Consider the following 25722-nt stretch of genomic DNA (forward strand, 5'->3'; position numbering starts at 1 on the left):
ATTGCCCTTAATATTCCTCAAATGGTAGCTGTAACCAGTATTTTAAAACTAATAATTTTGATTTTTTTTTAATGAGGCAAAGTATTTTTTTTTAAGAAAAATAATAGCATCAATTAAGTCAAGAATATAACCAGGTTCATAGGCTCGACTGATAATCTGAGGGCCAACTATTAGAATAGTTGAGGGATCGACGTAAAGAGTTGGGTTTAGGACTTAAGATTTAAGATTTAAGATTTATAGTTTAAAGTTTAGATGTAAGGGAGAGAGGGGTGCTATATATTTAAAAATCCTCACCGTCATTTTGATTGATTGATAGTAATCATGGTTTTGAGCCAAAAATTGAAATTAATCACATATTTGGAAAACCCACAATCTAAGCTATCTATTGATACTACTTTTATGAGGAAATATTACGACTTGAAATATTAAGTATTGAATTTTAAAAATAAAATATATAATAATAATAAAAGGATAAATTAAATCGTAGGACACAAAGTAAGGAAGCTAAATTAAAATTGAATCGAACTCAAAGTAAATCCAATGGGTAAGTGCAGAGATAAGGATTACATTGGTTCAAATTGGGATTAATTTGGAATTGATTTGATAAGTTATGACCAAACTAAATTTAAGATTTAAACGAGTTTGATCGATTTAAAATGAATTAGGAGATTTTTGAGAAATATTCTTTCTTTTTTTTTTTTTTTGAGAAATCTTCTATTTTATTTTTTCTCTCCCTTTTCTTCCTACGCACGCTGCAGCCTCGTTATACCGTATGTCACCATTTTGCCCAGCTCTCTTTTTTATTTTTCTCTTTTGTCTTTCTTGTTTCATAAAAAAATGTAGATCCACTACATTAATAGCCCCCTAGTGTCAGGCTCACGGATATGGAGAGAGATAAATGTAGGTACACAGGCATTAGGTGCATGGTAGGGTAAACCCCAGGTTATCAGTCCTTGAGAATTGACCTCTGGCCATTACGCTAAAGATGTCATGCGTCCACCGTCTGCATTGTTGGTGCAGGTTGCACTGATAATCATGTTTTGATGTATGATAAATAGGTTAAAGTTAGATGTGTTATTTGTCTAACCTTTTTACCAAATATGTAGGACTTGATGGGTCTAGAGGACCGAAATACCAGGCTGAAGTCTAGCTATGTTGATAGTTGGCATGAAATCCAGATTGATTGAGATATGGCAGAAAGAAGTCTAGCTAGATTGATAGCTAGCACAAAATCCAAATCGGTTGAGATCTAGTAGGAGGAAGTCCAGATTGGTTGAAATCTAGCAAGAAGTCCTAGTGGGTCAAGGGACTTGACATCAAGGAAGCCTGTAATTAGTAAGTGGAGGTAAGCAACTGAAGAAGAGATCCAGTGAGAACGCGTTCCCGATTGAGGGAACAGTAGGCGTCGATTTGGCTTAGGTTCATTTGGGAAACCTAAGCTGAGACCGTGACTAGATCCTGGTCTCGGGCAGATATGATCTAATTAATATTAATATTTTATTATGCTAAGTTTGTTTTGTAGGACAAACATATTACGATTGTCTGGACTAACTCTTTTTTGTAGGAAAGACAAAGGTGAAAAAGAGTTGTCCAGGCGCCCGGAGTTGATCCGGGCGCCCAGATCAGTTTCGGCCGGACAGGTGCCTAGCCTAGCATCCGGGCTGCTTGGGTGCCCGGAGATGTTCCAGGTGCCCAGACTAGCAAAATTATCTAGAAGCTGAGTTGGAGTGTGACGACTGGCCGAACTCACTTTAAGGATGCCTGGAGGTGGAAAAACTTCAAGGATGAAGTTTCGACGAGAGTTCACTATATCAACACAATCTAAGCATCCAGGAGGGGATCCAGGAGTCCGGACAGGGCTATAAAAGGAGGCTTTGACCAGCAGGTCAAAAATAATATCTACTATGACTTTTATTCCTGCGCTGTGCTCCAAAAAAACTCCTACGACGCTATAACGCTCCTCTGACAACTAGCAATCAAGTTCTACTTATTTTCTTTGCTGTCGATAACATTTTCTTATAGTTCTTGTACTTCATTTTCGTAACATTTCAAACTATTAGTGAATTTTCCAACGAAAGTATTCAATGAGTGCAAGTCTTAGAGTAGGAGTCGTCGAACGCTCCGAACCAAGTAAAAAACTACTTGTTTTAGCGCTTAGCTTTTTCTTTCTTGCTTCTTTCTCCTTAACTTTATTTTCGTTGCGTATTCTAAATTTCTAAAAAAAACAATGAATACTATTCAAACCCCCCTCTAGTGTCTTAATGATTCAATAAGTGGTATTAGAGCAAGACTGCTTTGAATTTGTGAAATCACTAATTGAGCAGGGGGTTACTTTTTTTGAAAAATATATATCATTTTTAAATTTTTTTCACCATTAGTCAGAATTGGTGAAATATCTTATTTGACAAAATTTGTCATAACATTTTTTTCTCAAAATTGATGAAACATCCTTTATATAGAGCTCCTATAGCATGTGTACACGCTCCCCAAGGCGAGCATGTTTCCCAAAGTTTTTCTTGAAAATACTTGTTAGTAAAGTGTCCTTGACACAATATCGTAACGGGTCGAGCATATCTCTGAAGTGACAGTGGAAGCTTCCACCGTACGATCTTCTGGTTGTCCATGCCCGGTGTGGCGACACTAACTCCCAAAAGGATGTCGATGGATACCAGAGAGAGAGTATGCTGATAGGCCGAGCGGGTTAGCCGCTCGACCGGAGCTTCGTTGTTCCTGTGTCATGCCCACTCGGTGGGGCTCCATTGTGTTTAGTTAGCTCGACAGTAATCCTGCCGTTCCTGTGCCTCGTCTGCTCGGCCGGAATTCTACTATGCTTGTGTCACATCTGCCCCGCTGAAGTTCTGTTCTGTCAATGTCGAGTCTTGTTGCCTGGCCGAGCGGGGTAACCGTTCGGACCGGCTTCCGCACATTATCTCCTCCGTCTGGTGTCCCTTACTTCATTATGCGTCGGGTGTTCGACACACGTCCGAGTCAGAGGTGCGGTTGGATCGGACATCCTTTCCTCTCGGTCAAGGCATCTCCGCCCGATTGGCCGATGTTAATTGAGTGTTGACTGCCTCTTGACTTTGACCTTCACCGTGACAACTACCCTCTGCGGGGTAAGACCCCTCCTTACCACTGCATCAATAATTATTTAAAAAATCCTTTTAAAAAATTATTTTAAATCTTTTAAAAATGATTAAAAACCCTTAAAAAATTATTTTAATCTTTTAAATTTTATTTTTAAAAATCTCTTAAAATTTATTTTAAAAATCTTCTAAAAATTATTTTAATCTTTAAAAATTCTTTAAAAAATATTTTAAAAATCTTTTAAATTATTTCAAAAATCTTTTAAATATTTTAAAATTTATAAAAATTAGTTTAACAATCTTTTAGAACAAACTAAAACTTTAAAATGTTTATTAAAACTTATACTAAATTAAATCTAACTTAAAATAAAATAAAACACTAAATAAACTTACATTTAATAAAATTAAACTTAAAGTTTATTTAAATTAATTAACTTAAAACTTAAATACTAATTAAACAAATATTTAATCAATTAAAATTTAAATTTAAAACTTAATTAAACAATTAATAAGTAAACAATAAAAACTTAATTGAATTAAACTCAAAAAAATTAATTTAACTTAACCCTACTTCAGAATTTCACTAAAACTTAACTTAATCTTAATTTAATGAATTAAAATATGTATCTTAATCTAACCTATCGTTAAATCTTGCTAAAATTATAACTTATACAAACTTACAACCTAAGTAACTCAATTTTTTAAGAATAATTTATTAATGATTAATTTAAATAATCTTATTTTAATTAATCAAATTTAAATGAACAATTATAATAAGTATATAAAAAAATAATTATATAAATAATATATTTACTGAACATAAATATTCTCAATATTAAATTCCTTAGATACTTAGATAGAAATTCTTATTACTAACAAAGATAATCAGAATATATCAGACTAGACTAAGGGAAGGAAGAGTTGAAAATTGTCAGATAGTTTAAAATTAAATAAGGATTCTTAAAAAAGATTTGGTCTTTAAAAGTCCTTATGAATATTTGAAAACAAGTACTTTGAAAAACTTTTTAAACGTTTCAAAAAACTACTTTGAAAAGTACATGTTTAAAAAGTTACCTTAAATTATTTTAAAAAATAATTTAAAAAAACACTTTTATTTTTTAAATATATGTTGAAAATTGATTACAATTACTTTTTTATTTATTTTGAAAATGTCTTTGACAAGATTTGAAAACATTATGCTTTTGAAAAATCATTATTTTAATAACATTTATTTAGAAAAATATTTTTTAAAAAAAATATTTGGAAATACTTTATAAAATTTAGCTTTATAAAATGTTTTATTTTTACAAAATTCAATTTTTAAAATTTTTAAAATTTCAAAATTACTTTGTAGAGTTTGAAAAGTTCATTTAAATTACTTTACCTTTGTGAAAATATTACTAGTAAAAATTATTTCAAAAGTTAGTACTTTCTATTTGAAGTGGGTAGTTTAAAAAAAATCTCATTTTCAAAATTACTATTTAAAAACTTGAAATTATTATTTGACTTGTTTGAAAAACTTAGTTTGCAAAATTTATTAATTTGGCTAAATCTTTGTTTAAGTTGTTCAAAAATTTTCAAACAGTAGTCGAACAATTGATTTAAATATTTACAACTTTTGTTTTAAATTTTATGAATAATTGGAAATTTATGCTTAATGTATTGCATTATTTTTTGATGTATGCCAAAAGGAAAGATAATGAATTAGATTAGAAAAAATAACTCACTTTACTCAAATTTAGAAAAGTAAACTTAAAGTAATGCTTATTTATATTTTTTAAAATTTTAACGCATGTTATCATTATATCAAAAAGAGAAAGATTGTTGCTGTAGGTTGCACTGATAATCAGGTTTTGATGTATAATAAATATGTTAAAGTTAGTTGTGTTATTTGTCTAACATTTTTACTAAGTGTGTAGGACTTGATGGGTCTAGAGGATCGAAACACCAGGTTGAAGTTCAGCTAGGTTGATAGTTGACACAAAGTCCAGATTGGTTAAAATTTGGCAAAATGAAGTCCAGCTAGGTTGATAGCTGGCACAAAGTCCAGATCGATTAAGATTTTATAGGAAGAAGTCCAAATTAGTTGAAATCTGCTAGGAAGTCCTAGTGGGTCAAGTGACCTGGCATCAAGAAAGTCTGTAATTGGTAAGTGGAGGTAACTGGAGAAGAGATCTAGTGAGAATGTATTCCCGGTTGAGGGAACAGTAGTTATCAATCTAGCTTAGTCCATTTAGGAAACCTAAGCTGAGACCATGACTAGATCTTAGTCTCGGGGAAACAGGATATAATTAATACTACTATCTTATTATGCTAACTTTATGTTGCAGGATAAATATATTATGGTTGCCTGGATTAACTCTTTTTTTATAGGAAAGACAAGGGTGAAAAAGAGTTGTCCGGACCCTCGGAAGGAATCCGGGTGTCTAGAGTTGATCCAAGCACTAGGACTAGTTTCGCCCGGACAGGTGCCTGGCTAGGCACCCAGACGGTTATGGCGCCCGGAGATGCTCCAAGCGCCAGGACTAGTAAAACTCATCCAGAAGTTGAGTTGCAGCGCGACGATTGGCCGAACCCACGTCAACAGTCTAGGCGCCTAGAGGGGGTCCGGACACCTGGAGGTGGATAAACTTTGAGGATGAAGTTTTGACGAGAGTTCGCCTTGTCAGCACAGTCCAACCGCTTGGGAGGGGATCCAGGCGCCTCGATGGGGCTATAAATGGAGGCTTCAACCAGTAGCTTAAAAACAACATCTGCTACCACTTTTGTTCCTATGCACTACTCTAAAGAAACTCCTAAGACGCTGTAATGCTCCTGCGACAACCAGCAATTAAGTTCTATTTATTTTCTCTGTTGATGTTAACATTTTCTTATTGTTCTTGTACTTTATTTTTGTAACATTTCGAACTATTAGTGGATTTCCCAACAAAAGCACTCAACGAGTGCGAGCCTTGGAGTAGAAGTTGTCGAAGATTCCGAACTAAGTAAAAAACTACTTGTGTTAGTACTTGTCTTTTTCTTTATCGCTTCTTTCTCCTTAACTTTATTTTCGTTGCGTATTATCGATTTCTAAAAAAGCGATGAACGCTATTCACCCTCCTCTAATGTCTTAACGATCCAACATGTGTTATGCCCTGTGGGCCGCCTTTCTTCTTTCATGTTTTATTAATTGAAGGAGAGTTGTAAAATATAAAATTGATTTTATTATGTTGCTAGTTAAGATGATTATTTAGATGGAAATGAAGTTTTCATATATATAAATGCTAAATATTATAAGAAAATAAGATTATAAAATAATTTTTAACTTTGAGTCATGATATATTTTGGAGATTGATAGATTATTATTTCAAGTAGAATCAAGGATTATGACTAAAATTTCAAATTTAAGTTCGTTTTCAATTTCTTAAATTTAAAATTTAGATTTTTAGGTGGTGAGAATCAATCTACACTATTCAAATCTCAAATCTCAATTTAACAACCGCTAGCACTGGACGGTCCCGAGAAAACCCTTCAATTTCAACCAGCCGTCACGCTGCAGTGCTCGACCGTTGTTGCTCGACTCGCTCCGCCGCAAACGCACCTCAATGCTCCGCGAGTAAACCTTTCGTCAACTTACCATCATCATCAGCGACTCGAGAACCCATATCAACGCTGGATATGATGTCCACGTAGCAGACACACTGTACCTTATCTCACTTCTCAGGTGCTCGGCACTAGAAGACCTAAACCCTAGAGAAGACGCTTCTAAAAGGTTCTAGAAACCATGGAGGTTTATTTACTCCCGCTCAGCCCCGGCCCGCTGTCATCGCTAGAAACTCCTATCGCCTCTGCTGCACGGAATTCCTTGTAACCGGCTGAGATCCCTACTCCGATCCCTCCTCGAGTCGATCATGTATCGCGCCGTCGCCTCCCTCGCCTCCAAAGCTCGGTAAGATTCATCTAAGACAAAGAACTGAGTAAATATACAACTTTCTCTGCTTACTTTTATTGCCTCGTCCTTGGTTGGCTTTTTGGTTTTGTAGGGTTGCCCGTGGCGGCGGAAGCAGCAGCAGACAGGTTGGAAAGTTTGGATTTTTATTTTTTTTTTAAATTTGGATCGTTGATTTTGAGCTGCGATCGTGAGGATCTAGTGTTTGCAGTGTAATGGATTTGTGCTCGTGTTTGTAGATTGGAAGTAGACTTGGTTGGAGCAGAAACTATGCCGCTAAGGATATAAGGTTCGGAGTTGAGGCCCGTGCTTTGATGCTCAAGGGTGTGGAAGATCTGGCGGATGCTGTGAAGGTGACTATGGGCCCAAAGGTATAGAATTCTTTCTTAACTCGGTTTGAGGTAACAGCGATCACGGAAGGGATTCAGCATCCTTTGTCTGATTACGTTTTGCTTTTTTGTTGGCTTGACTGAACTAATTTTTGGCGTGTTCCTCTGCTTGCTGGCTTGAAGGGTCGTAATGTTGTTATTGAGCAAAGCTATGGCGCACCCAAAGTTACAAAAGACGGCGTAACTGTAGCAAAGAGCATTGAGTTTAATGATAAAATAAAGAATATGGGTGCCAGCCTTGTGAAACAAGTCGCCAATGCAACCAATGACGTTGCTGGTGATGGTAAGTCTTTCTCTCTTTGATGAAAAGCCTTTTGTTGACAAGATGTGCACTTTGGTGATTATACTGAATACTCACTGATAAATAACAGTTGAGCGACAGGTAATTTTCTTGTCATGGTTACTGGAGTGTAACTAATACACTCTGATTTGTTTTTTTGTCACGTGGTTTCCATGCAAATGCTCGCCAGAGAGATTATTTTATCATGTATTTTCCTTCTCTGGTAGATAGATTTTGCTATGTCTGTAGAAGTGGCATTCTAAGGATTGTAGCATTGCTAGATCTTGATATTTAACTCTTTATGGCATGAGTTGAGTAGTTAAATATCACATCTTCATTCAGAAAATAGCTCAAATGATTTCCATGGCGTGCTGTTGCTACTCATGACACTTTTGTGTCTGGATCATCTCTTTTAGCTAATATCATTTTCTGAATGTATGCAGGCACAACTTGTGCTACCATCCTTACGCGTGCAATATTTGCTGAAGGATGTAAGTCAGTGGCTGCTGGAATGAATGCAATGGATTTGAGGCGTGGCATCACAATGGCTGTTGATGCTGTTGTAACTTACTTGAAAAGCAGAGCTAGAAGGATTAGCACTTCTGAGGAGATAGCTCAGGTAATTGTTTCTGCATAATCTAGAATATCTGACTACAGTGCTCTTATAATTGGAAATTATAGATTCATATTGTTCCTTTTTTTGTGTGTAACAACGTGTAAATTTGAGGTTGGTTCTGTTTCACAGGTTGGTACAATATCAGCCAATGGAGAAAGGGAGATTGGTGAGCTAATTGCAAAAGCAATGGAGAAAGTCGGCAAGGAAGGAGTAATCACTGTCTCAGTAAGTTGCATACTCTTGGTGTTGATATTTTTATGCTATTTGTATATTTTCTCCGCTTGCTGTTCTGCATATATATATATATATATATATATATATATATATATATATATATATATATATATTTATATATATATATTTTCACTTGAAGTGAGGGCTCTTAGGTATATATTTACATTCAAGAAGTATTCATAACTCATAAAACAATTTGACCGCGTTACTTTAGAAATATCATCTTCTTTAATTGAAATTATAATATGCTCTTAATTACCTAATGCAGATAGTTGTTTCTATCTGCCTGTCATTGACACTGATCATCCTTCATTTACATACTTAAAATTGTATGCTCTTAAGTATGTTGATGAAAGTTTAATTGTATACTATTAAGTTAATATTAAAATATTTTCATTTGAGGGGGACGGGGAGAGTAATACATACGATACAATGGTATAATGTAGCAACAAATCATATGTGCCAACTATTTGTTTACATGAGCATATTGTGTCATCCAACTCTAGATTACTAGTATTATGATTTTAGTTTATAATTGTCATTGATATGAGTTATACTTTGTAGATTGATCTGGTTGTTTACAATATTCAAATGGATTTATATGTACATAAGATGCTAACTAAGTTATTAAGCTTAACAATTGATACAATGGTATAATGTAGCAACAAATCATATGTGCCAACTATTTGGGGTTGTTTACATGAGCATATCGTGTCATCCAACTCTAGATTACTAGTATTATGATTTGAGTTTATAATTGTCACTGATATGAGTTATACTTTATAGATTGATCTGGTTGTTTATAATTTTCAAATGGATTTATATGTACATAAGATGCTAACTAGGTTATTAAGCTTAACTATTGAATTTGTGTGTATTTGCCAAACATCTCTAGTAATTTTTCCTTTTCACCTCAGTTTTACCGAACACATTCTTAGCTGTCTCACAATGGATTTTTTTCTCAACTTGTTCGCTGTGCAAAAAGCTATATTGGATGGATCCTTCTTAGACAGACTAAACTCTTGATTTTAACTGAATAAAGATGTAGATAGGGCTGTATACTTGTTGCATTTGAGACAATGTAAAATAATTTCCTGTATTTCCAGTTGCAACTAATTTAAATGTCTCTTTAATACATTATGTTAGTGTTGATGCCTTTCTAGTCATCAACTAATCTTGTAGGCTACAACTTTTGAAATCATTTTGTGTCGGTAAGGCCATGTGACACAACTATGATTGTGTGACGATGCCTCCGGCGGCAGCCAGGCAACACGTAGTTGAATACGATGCCTGCTGAGCAATATCATGAGATTGAGGAAGAGGAAAGGGAGAGCTTAAGGTGGGCAGTGGCAGTTGCATGGGGGAGAAAGTCAATGGGATTGTGAGAAGAGTGGGTGGGGGTAATTTGCACATGAGGAAGAAGGGCGCTATGATGTTGCACCTTTATGGGAGAGAGGGGGATGCTCATGCTCATATGATCCGACAGGAGCATACAGAGAATGGTGATTTTAACAATTCAACCAACCTGAACTTAATTTTGACCCAATCAGCTGAATCCATTGGGTTCAGTTCACCTTGGTCCAAACTGGTAAATCCTTTTAAAAGTTGTTTTGAGTTCGCTCCAAGCCCAAACTGAAATTAAATTGACCTCCACCTGATCATAGCAATAAATCCTAATTAAACCTTCATAACATCTATGTAGAGTCTAATTAAGCTTTGGATTATAACAAGTTGTTTGATTTACTAATTCTGCTCTTGCTGATCATTTGGAGACGCTCTGTTTAATATAGAGCATGAATATAAGGCTGCAGGATATTAATATGAGATGGTAGAAATGCCCTTGCAGTTCTGCAGGTGAGAACTTGAGACGTAGGATACATGTGATATCGATACGATGAAGAAAGTGCTTTGATACAATCATGTAACACTCTAGTGTTAGAATAATAAGTGTGTGTTTGTAAAACTTAAAAAAAACACTAACCTAACAGCTTAGAAGTGTAAGTTACATTAAGTGTATTGAGAACTTAATTAAATAATGTATCGTTAAATGATTGTAATTGTTCCTTTATATTCATGTACTGCAAAGTAAAAGGTGAAAAAAAAAAATCAGTTAGGAGGAAGTATGCAATGGATAATAATTTTTAGGAAATTGGATGGTTTGTCATTGTTCCTTCATATCAAAATAACATTTTGCAAGTTCAGTTCAACAATGTTCTTGAAAAAATGTCTTTTCATTTTTTGCTAAATAATCAATTCATTTATGTCTTAGAAATAAAATAATATTCATTTATTATCTTAGAGTGGTTTAATGGATCCATTCATTAAATATTTGCCATAATTTTAATGCTGCCTGGGAACCTAACGCAGCCCTCCTCCTTTATCCGAGCGTGGGACCGGCCATGACTAGGTCGTCACGGGTGGAGTTATTATCTTAGAGTGGTACATGAAGTTATATAATCTGATGTTTGTGGCTTTGGATCTTGATTGATTATTGGGTGTATATATATATGCTTATTATCCTGCCATTTCTGCATGAAGTATGACTAAGTGGATGAGGAAAAACATCCTTATTCTACCAAATTAATGCTGACATTTTTTATGCATAAGGAAAAATCAGTTATTTTGGAATGTGCTAGTAACTGTTGATTTCTTAGATCTTATACATGTTTACCCTTGTTTCTTAGGTTTCTTTTTTCTTCTTTTACTCTGTGTTCCATTTAATTTTCTTTCACCAATAAACCTGCTGACATTTGTACTATGAAAATCATCTGAAAATCTTATGGTGCTTTGTTAGGATGGAAAAACTCTGTTAAATGAACTGGAAGTTGTTGAAGGGATGAAACTTGAACGCGGCTACATTTCACCTTATTTCATTACTGACCAAAAAAACCAAAAATGTGTAAGTAGCCTATCCTGATCATATCTACTTAACATTTCTTTTATTGTTTAGTGAATCTCATTTTGGAATTTTCAGGAACTCGATGATCCTCTAATTTTGATACATGAGAAGAAAATCTCAAGTATTAATGCAATTGTCAAGGTGTTAGAGTTGGCATTGAAGGTAAAGTATCCTGATTCAACATGTTTTTACAGGATATGTTATCTACTCACATTTTTCTTTAATGTGCTCAGAGACAGAGACCTTTGCTAATTGTTGCTGAAGATGTAGAAAGTGATGCATTAGCAACTTTGATTCTAAATAAGCTACGTGCTGGAATTAAGGTCAACGTTTTATTTTAAACCACCTTTTAGTCATTTATGATTGTAAATTTCTGGTCACCTACTGTTGGTTATTTTCTGATGCTGATGCAGTTGTGATCATTCAGGTTTGTGCTATTAAGGCACCTGGTTTTGGGGAGAACAGGAAATCGAATCTGCAAGATCTTGCTACACTCACTGGGGGATCTGTTAGTATCAACCTTTGTTAATGATTTGTTGTTTGGTAATGTTCTAAAAATAGTTGTCTTCTTGTTTGCTGTAGCTCATAACAGAAGAACTAGGCTTGAACCTTGAGAAAGTGGAACTCGACTTGCTTGGTACATGCAAAAAGGTGAATCAATGTTTTTGTTTTTGTAGTTTTTTTGTCACTAGTTCAAGTAGTTCTGTTTCTAGAACAAGAAGGAATGGAGTTGATTGCATTAAGAGGTGTACATGCTGTAAGCTGATATAAAAACGTTGATATTATAGGTAACAATCTCAAAAGATGACAGTGTGATTCTTGATGGAGCTGGGGACAAAAAGGCTATTGAAGAGAGATGTGAGCAGGTTGTTCCTTTAACCATTGAACCATGAGATGCCAGATTAAAGCTTGCATTTGTTAAATTCTATCTTTTTCTTTGTGGCAGATACGATCTGCTATTGAATTGAGCACATCAGATTATGACACAGAGAAATTGCAAGAGAGGTTGGCAAAACTTTCCGGTGGAGTTGCTGTCCTCAAGGTATGGATCATGTTCATGAAGCTCAGATTACAGCTAAACTCTCCTTGCATTTCTTCTTAGCAAGCAGAAAACTATTCAAAACAGTTCAGTTTTATTGTCTGTCTACATGGTTTCATTGTTCTCAGTGTTTTGTGAGCTACAATTGTTTTATGATTTTAATTTAGCATTCATAAACCCGATCAGCGTCCACGTCATCTGGTAGCAAGTTTTTATAATAATTGTCACTTAACAGAAGTACAACCAACAATAGTTGCCATTTTTCTGTTGAGCTGTTTTATGAGTTGCATTTTGCATTTATATTTTCTCTACAGATTGGAGGAGCTAGCGAAGCAGAAGTTGGTGAGAAAAAGGACAGGGTCACAGATGCCTTAAATGCAACAAAAGCTGCTGTTGAAGAGGGCATTGTACCAGGTAATCCATGTCTTTCAGCCATTCCCGGGGAACATTTGACATCTTTTCCTCAAAATCTTTTACAACTAACAATCTGTTTCTTTTCAGGTGGTGGTGTTGCCCTTCTTTATGCAGCCAAGGAGCTGGATAAGTTGGAGACTGCTAACTTTGATCAAAAGATTGGTGTCCAGATAATTCAGAATGCCTTGAAGGTTCTCGACTTTCATCTAGCTAAAGGTGGCAGTTTAGCTTTTTATCTGATAGTCAACTCATCTGTTCAAATCATTTTGTACTTGTCCAGGCACCAGTATATACAATTGCATCCAATGCTGGAGTAGAGGGGGCAGTTGTCGTCGGCAAGCTCTTGGAACAAAATGACCTTGACCTTGGTTATGATGCAGCCAAAGGTGAGTTTATTCTCTCACTGGAGTTTAACTCAAATTCTGCACTGCTACTTAAACATCAAGTTCTCTTCTATATCCAGGTGAGTATGTCGACATGGTGAAATCCGGTATTATCGATCCATTGAAGGTCATTAGAACTGCATTGGTAGATGCAGCGAGGTATATACCCCACCATTCACTGGATATGTTTGCCATCCCTAGTTCATTTGATGAATTAATGCGAGCATTGCTCCTGAGTGCAGTGTCTCCTCTTTGATGACCACCACTGAGGCCGTGGTGGTGGAACTGCCCAAGGACGAGAAGGATGCTCCTGCGATGGGCGGCGGCATGGGCGGAATGGACTTCTAATTTCATTTCTTTGAGAATTCTTGGGATCGAATTCGGACTCGCCGTCAGGCTTGGATTTGCCTTCGAGTTTGGCAGCAGTCTTTTATTTCATTTTGTTGCTGAGGCTAGTCTTAATGGTAGAAGCCAGATAGGAAAATTTTGTTCTTCTTCTTCTTCTACCTGCTGCGGAACCTGGTATGCAAATTCCTGTTTAAGGACATTTAAGATGCTGATTTCTGAATTTTAGATTCATGTATGATTAGTATGAAAATAATTTTTTGTAATAATCATATTTTGAAACTGAAATACCTTCGAATTGTGTTTGGCAATGATGTGCGTGTTATCCGGCTCTCATGGATTGGTGTTTGTATGGTTGTTTACTGCAGTAGGTTTGGGATCAATTCTAATATGAAAATATTTTATTAAACGCTTGATCTCTCTAATATAAATTAGGTTAAGGTTACAGAGAGAACCTTGGGATCCTTTAGATTTGTTTATCTGTTGGTTTTTCAAGTCCTAAAATGAAATAATTTTAATTTTAATTTATCTGTTAGATTTTGACTTTAATCAAAATTATTTAAATATAATAATTAACATATTTTAGTCTTGATCAAACTGCTTTAATATTAATTAAATTATTTTAAGTAATTTTAAGTTTTTATTAATATTGGAGTACTTTTAATAGTAATTTTAAACAAATGGGTCACTCGAGCAATAAAAAATAATTTAGAAAGTAAATTTAGGATAAAATATCTCTTTGATATTTTTTTACATGAAATGCCGATAATATATAGAGAGGCACGATTTGTTCCAAACTTATAGGGGTGTAATCGTGGTGAATTCAGGTCAAACCTGAACCCAGATAATTCGATCAATCCAGGTCAACTAGGGTAACCCAACCCTAATCCGAATTTTTTTTTTCAGATCAAATTCGTGTGCAATCCTATTTCCTCCGATCTTAATCCGAAAATTTTCGGATCGAGGTTCATTGTCGACACCCTGGTTACTTATCAAAGTATGGTCGATTAAATGTTATTTAACCATTTATATGGGGTGAAATGAAAAATCTAGCAGAGGCAAAACTGAAATTTAATGATTAATCTGGAGATCAGATGGACTGAATCAATCGGTCCGAATGGATCGAACGGTTGACACGCAGCCAACTTCTGTCTACAAAATTAACGTTTATTTTATGCCCAACAGCCACCGCCTTGCGCCTCTCAACTCCTCACGCTTCCAATCCATCTCGGCGCTGGTGAGGAATCTCAATCTCTGTTTCTGTGCTTCGATCAGTTGTCTTGATAGGCCTCACTTTCTTGAAATGGTAGGTTAGTTTTACCCCTGCTGCTGCTGCGGCGGCGGAAGCGACAACGACTAGATCGGGTCCGATCCAACCATGACGCTTGCTACTCAAGTGGTCCGTCACTCGCGCAAGGTTGTGCGTCTCTACTGATTTATACTTTTTACACAACGGTGTGGGATTGAAAGAAAACCGGCTTTTGTGCTCCTATGATGTTATTTTTTTGGAAATTAATGCGTCTTGTTTTTTTTTTTTTTTTGGTGATATGCAATTTTTGTTCCCTTTTTTTTTTTTATCATCAATCATATGCTAGAGCTTTGTCTTACGAATTATGGTGTTTAGATTGAATTGAGGACGATTTATTTATTTATTTGTTGGATTTTTAAGTGAAAAAGTTTTTTTTTTTGTCTATTGTTACTTGAGTACCTTGATTTGAACTGCCGCAATACGATAAGATGATTTTTGTCGTGAAATGCCTTCGTCGATTTTTTTATGAAAAAACATCTCTTTGATACATTGTGAAGAAGATATGTAAACTGGCAACTTTGTTTAATTTGATTTGAGGAAAATTGAAGATGCTGGAACGAAGTTCTTATTAATTATGTTGTTCCATATTCATTATCGTATTTTATTCAGTGTTACAAAATACTAAAATGGTTTCTACATAAGAATGTTGCAAATTCACAATGGATCTTCTGTTCCTCAATGTTGTTTGTGATTGCATTGTAGACTCGTGTGATGATTCATATACTTTTGTATCTGATATTTCAGTTAAAGGGTGCTCAAAATATTTTACTGAAGGAGCCTTCTATTCTTGCACGTCCTTTCTCTAAAGGTACTTGCCCTACTGTTGGGACAGTAAGAATACTGACTACCTGCTTGAATATGTACTCCTCCTCACTCATGCATATAAATGTACCTATTATTTATTTATTTTTCTATTTTGCATAATGACATAGGACATCAATACTGGTAAATGTTCTGCACACTGTTTATTCTGTCCAGAAATCATTTCATCTGTAAACAGATGAAGATAAGGTTGGTTTATCATTTCAATTACAGGATTGAAAAGGCTTTTCAACTATTGTTATGAGATCTTTCATAATACAATTATTGATTGTATTTTAATTGTACTCAGATATCTGTTCCAAATGATCGCTTGCTTCCCTTATTGTTTTATCCATTTGTCACATTTTTGTATTTTTTGACTTCGTAGCAGACTCTAAAATGGTTGATTGTAGTGTTAGTATCTACATAGTTCATGCTTTATATTTGTACGCTATGGGTTTAACTCACAAATAAATCATACCATGTCTTTGTAGAAACCTGACAAAAGAGGAGGGTCAAAATCCTTCATTGAAATTTTATAATAGTCACAAAGCAGGGAAATATAAAGTATAGGGCGTGAGCCTCCAATATTCTGGACAATTATTTATACTATGCTATTGGAATGATTTGTTTTGGAAATTTACAATTACTTGCATGAACTAATTATTTATTAATTAGGTTCAATTCCAAATTATTTATTTTTATTATTCTTTGTTCTATTTTTCAGATATATCAAGGAGTTATAATGGTACTGAAGGAAAATATCTAGATTTGAAGCCTTATGAGTTTTGCACTAAAAGCAGCAATGCCACTGGTGAAGGAAATGTACTGATGTCAAATCATTAAGGAGCTGCAGATGAGCTTTGTTCTTGTAATATATGTTCCAAAGCTTGACATAATTCCATCTACGATTTGTTCAGGCATTTTCTTCAGAATTACTTGGGAACAACCATTCCAGAAAAGGACCTGCCAAGAGTCTTCCTTTTTTTGGCATGAGATTCAGCCATACTTTTTCCTAGTATGTCTTGTCCTTTATTTTGTTTTGCAGCATTATAAGCTGATTTATGAGCAATTTTCTATGCTTCAGTATGCAGGCCAATCCAAGGAGACTTTTCTCAACCAATACAGGTTTCTGCTTTATTTCCTCACTCCATATTGTTTCCTCACTCCATATTGTTTCTTTGTGAAATGCTATATTAATTGTTAGTGATGAGCAACAAGTTAAGAAAATAGAATTTTTGTATGCTTCTCTTGTTTGCACGAGGCTGCATAATGAGCTTATTTATGCACAATGATATGTTCTGTGCATGTGGTATGGATTTAGTCCTTGAAACTCTTTGACTCTTTGAAACTTTATATTGGCTTCCTTATGGATGGTTATTATTTAGTTATTGTAAAATTGTTGTGTAGAAATTAGAATTGTCTTTTCATGGCTAGTTGACTTTTTACCGGTATTTGGTTGACAATAATATCTATTGCAGTATGCTAAGTGTAGTGCTATGCCCTTCACAATCAACACTTTATGCTGTAAGCTTTGCTGTAGATAGTAGTTCTTATATCTGACCATTTACAATTTTTAGAATAGTTGTATTTGAGGACAATTCTCCCATGGTAATGTGATACAATTTGTTTTAAACCCTTGTATTTGAGTGTTCAACTTAGGTCAATTGGCTTGGCTTTTATTGTGCCTAAGGGCACATTATAACATGAAAAAACTGAATTAAATTTAGACATCTACCATTTCGCCAAATTATTTGCAATGCTGAAATTTCTGAATTGGCTGATTGGGGTTCGGAATAAACAACTCTGAGAGCATTTTTTTTGTGCTGCTTATGTATACTTTTTTTGCTTTGTTGGCAGAGTTAACTAGTTAATTACTAACCACCTTCTAACAGTCATATATTGTGCACTTGAATTATTATTATTATTTCGTTGTATTGCTAGATTTACCACCACACCAGGCAATTGGGATGCCATCCCTTTCACCCACCATGACTGAGGTTTATTATCGCTGTGTACATCAAACATCAATTCTACTATTTGTATGACTTCTAGTGTAGTAATTGTTTTATGCTTTCTCCTTTATAGGGCAACATTGCAAGGTGGCTAAAGAAAGAAGGCGACAAAGTTTCTCCAGATGATGTTCTCTGTGAGGTGGAAACTGTAAGTCGAGTTGACATCCAATAACACCTGCTTTTGCACATTGTAGAGTTATAACAGATTAACTAATTTCATTTTTTTGTAACTATGCTAAATATTCATTAGGACAAGGCTACAGTGGAAATGGAGTGCATGGAAGAAGGATATCTTGCCAAGATAATACAAGGAGATGGGTCCAAAGAGATAAAAGTTGGTGAGGTAATTACATATGCATTCATCTTTTACCCACCCAATACCAGTCTCATGCTCTTCCTTTTAGTTCATGAGGTTTTAATTTTCATTAGCTTTGGAGGGAAATTTCTTATTCATCTTTTTGTCTTGATTTTGTGATACTTGTTCCTGTTACTACTTTCAGCACCTATATGTTGTTGGTTTTGTTGAATTAAGAAACCCTTGGGCCTGTGATGGATGTCTTTATTGTTATTTTTGTACTGAATCTTAATAAACATTGTGGATATCAGGATATGTTGAATATTCTTACTAATAATTCATTTAGAGATCACTTTTTTTTGTTTTTGAGCGTGTGATCTCATGATTCACCAAAGTCTGCATGTGTCATTGTTGCAACTTAATATTGTTAAACCAGTAACAACTAATTTCATATTGTCCGTGCCTGTTTGCTCAAGTTCATTTACTTGATTGGATCATTGGAGAGGTTAGCTAGATTGGATCAAAATCACAAGAAGCATATTGGATCTCTAGGTGAAGTTGCTAAGGCTGTCATATAACTGTTGCATCACAATTGGATCATGCAGGAAAAGTGCATTGTCATCTAACTGATAGTTCTCAAATATCACCAATTTACCAAATTCCCGAATCTTTTTTTATATTATTTGCTTCCCACAGCCACTAGGAGTTTAAACATCTTTCATTATTGATGTTGATTGAGTTCTTAAATTTTTTTCAGATGATAATGAAGTTTTTGAATAAAATAAAAACTCCTCCTGCATAACTTGCTAAGTTAGAAAAACCTTCACTATATCATGAATTATGTTCGGCTGATCACTTTAAGCTATAGTGATTGGTTCAGTTTAAATAGATTTTTGGCGAACTGCCTGTAAACTGTAATGAGGATGTGCTGTTTGAATATATGAGGCGCATGAAGTATTATTTTCATCTCATTCAAGTGGCCTGAGTACCTTCACAATTTGCATTAAATATTCTCTCATTCTTATTATATTTTATTTTGATACAAGATATTACTTTTATTTGTTATGAATTTTGAATAATCTGCCATCAGACCATTGCTATAACTGTGGAGGAAGAGGGAGATATTGAGAAATTTAAAGATTACAAGGTTTCTGAATCTGCTGGTCCTACTGAAGTTCAGCCACCATCTGAACCTGCACAATCTAAAAAGGAGGAAGTCCCTACCAAAACTGATGAACCAAAAGCTTCAAAGACTGATAAAGTTTCTCATCATGAACACCGGATCTTCTCTAGTCCCCTTGCAAGAAAGTTGGCGGGGGACAACAATGTGAGATGATTATTCCTAAATTATTTTTGGTATTCGATGTTTATAAAAATGTGTTTATAATTTAGTTACTTAGAATTCTCTTCTGAAGGACATCATATCTCCTATTTGCTTTGTCCTGGCCTCTATGCAGGTATCTCTTTCAAGCATTAAAGGTACTGGCCCTGATGGTAGGATTTTGAAGGCAGATGTGGAAGATTACTTGGGTACAATTTTCTAGCCCTTTCTTTCACTTTCTAACCCTTTGTTTTATGAAAAGTTCCTTGACAAGCTATTATTGTCTATTACTCATTTGGGATCCTTGATAAGCAATATTATGGATCTTCTATCAGCAGTAGACTTAGCGTGATGCTGTTCAAAATTTGGGTGATCATCTATTTGGCAAATAAGAAGAATCCTCATATTACTCTTGGTTGGCCTTTATCCCATATTCTTCAAAATAAAAGAATCATAGAATCAAATTTCAAACTAACTCTTGAGTCTATTCTGGTATAGGTAATTATACCTAATCAACCAAGTGATGAACTTGTCAATGCCTTAGTCATTTGTTCACTCGAACCTAACTTTAATCTTAATCGTGTTTTCTTGATCTAAGCTTGATCTAGACTTTAATTCAACCCTTATATTTTGTTGTTCATGTTAACCAATATTAACTTAATTAGCGAATTATTGGGAATTTTGATTATTGATGAACTTGTCAATATGTTTTTAAGTTTTTTCCTATTTCTTGGGAACTGGAATAAAAATATCTACATTTGATTGGATGTAGCTTCTCAGACAAAGGGTGTCCCTGCACCTGTGAAGGCAAAGGAATCCATAGGTGCTCAAGCATTAGGTTATGTGGACATTCCAAATTCACAGATAAGAAAAGTAACTAAGCCTGTCTTTTGATCTTTTCACCCAATTGGGTTGCAATCATATTTTTATTACAAAAATATAATTTTGCAGGTTACTGCTTCTCGCTTGCTTCTCTCCAAACAAACTATTCCTCATTATTATTTAACAATAGACACCCGTGTCGACAAACTTATAGAGTGAGTATCTGCTTTCTAATACACTGATGTATAGAGTGCAATAATGTAATCTGTTCAAGTTCAGAGCACATATCAAGATATTTCCCAAGTATGAACTATTCACTGTCTCTTCAGATTGCGGAAAGAACTTAATTCTCTCCAAGAGGTTTCTGGTGGTAAAAGACTATCAATCAATGACCTTGTCATAAAGGTTTCTATTTAAAATTTATGTTGGATATTGTTATTTGAATTATTTATATGTTATTAGGTGTTGCTCTATGGTGACTTCATATAATTTTTTGCCCTGTACCTTACTGGAAAAATACACTTGCTAACTTATTTATAATGATTAATTTCTCATTGCTTGATAGTTGATATTGATTTGAGTTTAATTTATTATTGTATTCTTGATTAACTGCCTTCTGGGTTTAATTTTACACTCATATGATGTATTGTTATCTGAAAGTATATCTCATGCTGCTTTCGCATAGGAAATTTGGATCTTCCCTGTTACATTAAGCAACATTTGGTTTATTGATGCTTTGCTCTATTGTCTCATCTTGATTCTTGACACACCTTCCTGTAGAACACTACTGTCATGCCTTGTTATACCAGACCTATTTCTATCATTCTTGGTTGCTGTAAGCTTGTCACATGACTTTTGACATCCTCTTTTTGGCTATTCATGGTTAATGCTGGAAAAAAGATAAAGTAAGGGAATATTGCTTATCTAACATAATATCCTGTATTTTTACAATCTTGACCTTGAAACCTTTATCTTTATAATACTATCTAACATAATATCTATTATATTTTTGTTATCTCAAAATTTAAGGCCTATATTGGAAGGGGAGCCTTGGCGCAACGGTAAAGTTGTTGCCATGTAACCAAAAGGTCACGGTTCGAATCCTGGAAATATCCTCTTGCAAAAAGCAGGATAAGGCTGTGTACAATGGATTCTTCCCCGGGATCCCGCATGACGGGAGCTTCGTGCACCGGGCTACCCAAAAATTTAAGGCCTGTATTGCCTATTTCTCTAGCCTTTTCTCCAACTCAATTAATTTCCTACAATCATAGAATGTTAATTTTTCTCCTAAACATGGCATTTACTAATTTTAGTTATTTCATGTTGCTAACTTTATTCTATAGTAGTGGACTAGTTTTTTTTTCTGCATTGCCCTACACATTGCATCTACTAATTTCAGTCAACTTCCAAAGCCAAGATTACTACTCATTTTCTTCATCTAAATTCTGGGTATTGCTGAATGATTGTTATGCCCTGTGGTTATGGATATTCTTAACACAAGATTTTTGAAGATCTTATGTGCCAGCTTGATGTATTAGATCTAATTACTCTTTTGGTGTTTATTCTGGAAACTGAGAAATATGAGTGGAGTATTATTGTCATCCCTATCATTATTAAACACGATATATGCACTTTGACATGCCAACTCATTAAAATACCTTATCTGCTTGCCTATTCTTTTATCAAAGTCTTAATATTGACTTATCAAATAGTCTTAGTCTTACCAATCAAGTACATAAGTTCAAAGTTTCATTAGTTTGCACAACCAAGTTCACATGTGGATGTAGTTAGGAGTGTAAAGAGTTATTGAATTTAGGAAAAGTGCAACTGGTTTATAAGTATTTTTATTTTGGGATAACTCTGACCTGAGCCATAACCCAATATTTGAGGAAAAAGTTAAACTGGTTTCACAGGAAGTTGGATTTCAGCATCTTTCTTTCATGTTTTTATAGAATGGCATATATTGGCTCTCAACTTTAGATTTTGGACGACAATATAGAATATGTTTGCATCTAACTTACTTTTAAACACAGGCAACTGCTTTGGCTCTTCGCAAAATTCCTCAGTGTAACAGCTCCTGGATGAATGATTTCATACGACAGTATATCTTTTTGAGTTTCATTTTACCTTTTTTAAGAAACTTTGTTTCTGTTCACATGAGTTATATTTGTCCTAGCTTCTTGATCTTGATGCAGGTACCACAATGTTAACATCAATGTTGCAGTTCAAACAGATAATGGGTTGTTTGTTCCAGTTATCAAGGTTTTAATTGCCAAGTAATTTGATTTAAGCTCAGCGTCATATAGCATTTTTAAGTATTTTACGAACCAATTATACAGGATGCAGACAAGAAGGGACTGGCAACAATTGCAGAGGAAGTGAAAGTGTTGGCTCAGAAGGCAAAAGAAAATAGCTTGAAACCTGAAGACTACGAGGTAGGCACACAGGCCTTGAATTCAGATACATTATTTTTTGTTCACTAACTATGTCGAAGAGATGACTTTGCAGGGTGGTACATTTACTGTTTCAAATCTGGGAGGCCCTTTTGGTATCAAACAGTTCTGTGCCATCATCAATCCACCCCAATCAGCCATTTTGGCTGTTGGATCTGGTACGGCCTGTGCTTTCAAAATGAAAATATATTTCTCAGCCATCTTTGATACTCCATTTTTCTTCTTAAATTGTTCTTGAATGGAGCAGCTGAGAGACGAGTGCTTCCTGGCAGTGCTCCTGACCAATTTGAATTTGGCAACTTCATGTCTGTCACACTGAGTTGCGATCACAGAGTGATCGATGGTTTGTGCTACCATCTTACATCCATTTCGTTAAATGAAACATTGCTGAATTTGAATGCAAATTCTCAGTGTTCATATATGTCCATGTCAGGTGCTGTGGGTGCAGAGTGGTTGAGAGCTTTCAAAAACTACATTGAGAATCCACAATCCATGTTGCTGTGAAGCAAATCTGAATGGAGCATTTTTGTACGATTCGACAAAGCGGCTCCCGAGGCTCTCCAGTTCTTTTGTTTATTTCTTTCCCTTCCCTTCAAAATGGTTGGGATGAATCAACTAGGCTTTTTTTTCATGACAACCTGTTGATTATTGAACTTTTAAAAGGTTGCCAGATTTTTTTTTCAATAAGACAAATCAACTGAAAATCACCCAAACGGGTATTGAAGCCACACATAGTGGTCAACAATAACTTGCATCACTTGCTTAAGTTCAATTCAATGAGCTATTCTTGTGATTTTACTTCAATTAAGAATAACCTCAATTTTTTCCCTTAAATGTTTCTTTGTATCTCCAATGCTTGTAAGACAACCTTTGATGGAGGTTTTGCCTTTGTTACCGTGCCGTTGGATGGTATTGTGTTTCCGCAGGGAGTTTTCTCCGGCGTTGAAATAATTTTAGGCGAAAACTTGGAGCTTAAATTATTATTTTCTACCATTGCTTATCAATCAATGTCAGTTATGCCCATTGTTAAATTCTATCATAGATAATTATACCTATTTAGTTTTAGTTGCTAATTAATTGAGGTAAGTTAAGCTGGTACAAAAAAAGGAAATTGGATCATCTGAGACAGCTACTCAATTATTGTTTTCTTATGTTCAGGGATGGCTATTTTGTTTAAACAGATAAAGATTTGACATCTTCTATTGTATTGATGTACACTGGTATTTTATTTTTCCCCAGCCATCTCTACTGATAGTAACCATTTGTGGTTACTTTTTATTAGTCCAGGAACGAATTTATGGATACTAAAATAAATAAATCATCTTTTATCAAATGTACTGTATTATATATGAACCAAAAGCTAGGAGTGAGTATTCGGTTAAAACCGAACCGAACCGAATTAACCGAACTGAACTGAACCGATTTGTTTTCGAATAAACCGAACTGAACCGATTTTCGATAAAAATCGAACTGAACCGAACCGAATTTTCAATAAAACCTAACAAACCGAACCGAACAAATCGAATAAACCGATTTTTTCTAAAAATTTGGTTTAGCTTAATAAAAATGTGGTTTGGTCTAAAATTTATGATCTAAAAAATCGATTTGATTTAAAAATTCGGTCTATTCGGTTTATTCGGTTTAATCGAATAAAAAAAATTAAAACCGAATCCGAACCGAATTAACCGATTTTTTAGAAATAAAAAACCGAATTTCCGAATAAACCGAACCGAATTTTTAAATTCGGTCGGTTTAATCGGTTTATTCGGTTTAACCGAACTTTTGCTCACCCCTACCAAAAGCAGATTAAAATTTCCCTCGGGCTTACAAATTTACTAAATGGATAAAATAACAGGTGTGTTCAATTGCATTACACTTGCAAAGTAAAATAGGCATTTTAAAATTTTTTTTTAATAATGCAGATATTTAGTTCAATCAATTAATTCAAAAAATTTTAATTAGCTATTAAGATAAATGAAAAGATAATCCACATTCTTAGTTTTATTTTTCACTCCAAAATAGACTCTTTGCATATACATAGAGGTAAGATTTTATGATAGATTTTAGTTAGGAGCGTCAAAACTAAATCTGATCCGACGATCTAATATGAGTCGACCCAAAAAAAGATTCGGATTGGATATTTTTAGGTTCGGATTGAAGCATTTTTTGGTTGAAAATTTTCAAATTGAGTTGGGTTGGGTTCGGATTGACCTGAGTTGACCCAAATATAGGGTTTAGTGGATGTTTTAGGATAAAATTAAATTTTATTTTACAAATTAAGATATTTATATATATATTAATATCCATGTTAGTATAATAATGATGGAATATTGAGATAAAAATAAAGAATTAAAGGGAAAATAGCCAAAAAAAAAAAATATTTTGAATCGAGTTTTTAGGTTATCCGGGTTGGGTTCGGGTTGGTCGGATTGATCGGGTTTGAGTTCGGATTTAAGAGTTTCGGGTTGAGTTCAAATTTAGGACAGATTCGGATTGGGTTTTAAAAAAAAAATCAAATTCAAACTAATCCAAACACGATTCGATCCATCCAAATTGACATCCTTAATCTCAGAAGATTTTGGAACTCCGTAAAACCTTAGGTAGGTGTGAGTTGGGTGAAAGAGAGATTATATAACCTGATTTAATTAATTAAGGACGGATCTCAACCAATTGGATGTGAGATTTTGAAGAATTGGAAGATCTTATTTGAGTAACAATTGATTGGAAGTTCAATTTAATCAATGGTAAAAACTCAAGAAGGTGCTTTTTTTTTTCCAAACCGACGTCTAATTTTGATTTTTTATCAAAATGACATTCCATTTGAGATAAAATGATACAATTATACTCCATTACTATTTCTATTATTATCAACTTATATCTCCCATCTAAATTTTGAATTGATCAAACATGTTGTAACAATTATAAAACTGTAGTTACTACACATAGTGTAGCAGGTAAGATTTCGTAGCTAGTAAACAGTTGTGGCAACTACGATTTCGTAATTCCTACAACTACAACAATAACATGGAAAATAACTTTGATAAAGAGGATTAAAATTCTTTTCAAAAAGACTTTAAACGATATTGGATATGT

The 25722-nt window shown here is 34.5% G+C and overlaps 2 protein-coding genes across 2 annotated transcripts; both read left to right on the forward strand.

Moving 5' to 3' along the window:
- The first annotated feature begins 6856 nt into the window (after positions 1-6856).
- On the forward strand, positions 6857-13924 carry LOC122020386 (chaperonin CPN60-2, mitochondrial-like). Its single transcript, XM_042578300.1, has 18 exons — positions 6857-7014; positions 7109-7142; positions 7254-7385; positions 7527-7686; positions 8127-8302; positions 8429-8524; positions 11328-11432; positions 11508-11594; positions 11666-11755; positions 11860-11940; positions 12015-12083; positions 12221-12298; positions 12379-12474; positions 12786-12885; positions 12973-13076; positions 13166-13271; positions 13349-13427; positions 13511-13924. The coding sequence occupies exons 1-18, from the start codon at positions 6977-6979 to the stop codon at positions 13614-13616; spliced, it is 1737 nt and encodes a 578-aa protein (XP_042434234.1). The 5' UTR covers positions 6857-6976; the 3' UTR covers positions 13617-13924.
- An 872-nt stretch (positions 13925-14796) lies between these two features.
- Positions 14797-23433, forward strand: LOC122020248 (dihydrolipoyllysine-residue acetyltransferase component 3 of pyruvate dehydrogenase complex, mitochondrial-like). The gene is made up of 20 exons (XM_042578090.1): positions 14797-14850; positions 14924-15030; positions 15667-15730; positions 16451-16548; positions 16644-16741; positions 16811-16851; positions 17668-17723; positions 17812-17886; positions 17989-18081; positions 19124-19360; positions 19491-19563; positions 20127-20227; positions 20306-20391; positions 20506-20581; positions 22210-22277; positions 22372-22438; positions 22516-22611; positions 22685-22787; positions 22877-22972; positions 23063-23433. Exons 2-20 carry the CDS (start codon positions 14992-14994, stop codon positions 23131-23133), a joined length of 1638 nt encoding a protein of 545 aa, XP_042434024.1. The 5' UTR covers positions 14797-14850; positions 14924-14991; the 3' UTR covers positions 23134-23433.
- Positions 23434-25722: the final 2289 nt, after the last annotated feature.

Source organism: Zingiber officinale, chromosome 9A, assembly GCF_018446385.1.
Source record: "Zingiber officinale cultivar Zhangliang chromosome 9A, Zo_v1.1, whole genome shotgun sequence".
NCBI lineage: Eukaryota > Viridiplantae > Streptophyta > Magnoliopsida > Zingiberales > Zingiberaceae > Zingiber > Zingiber officinale.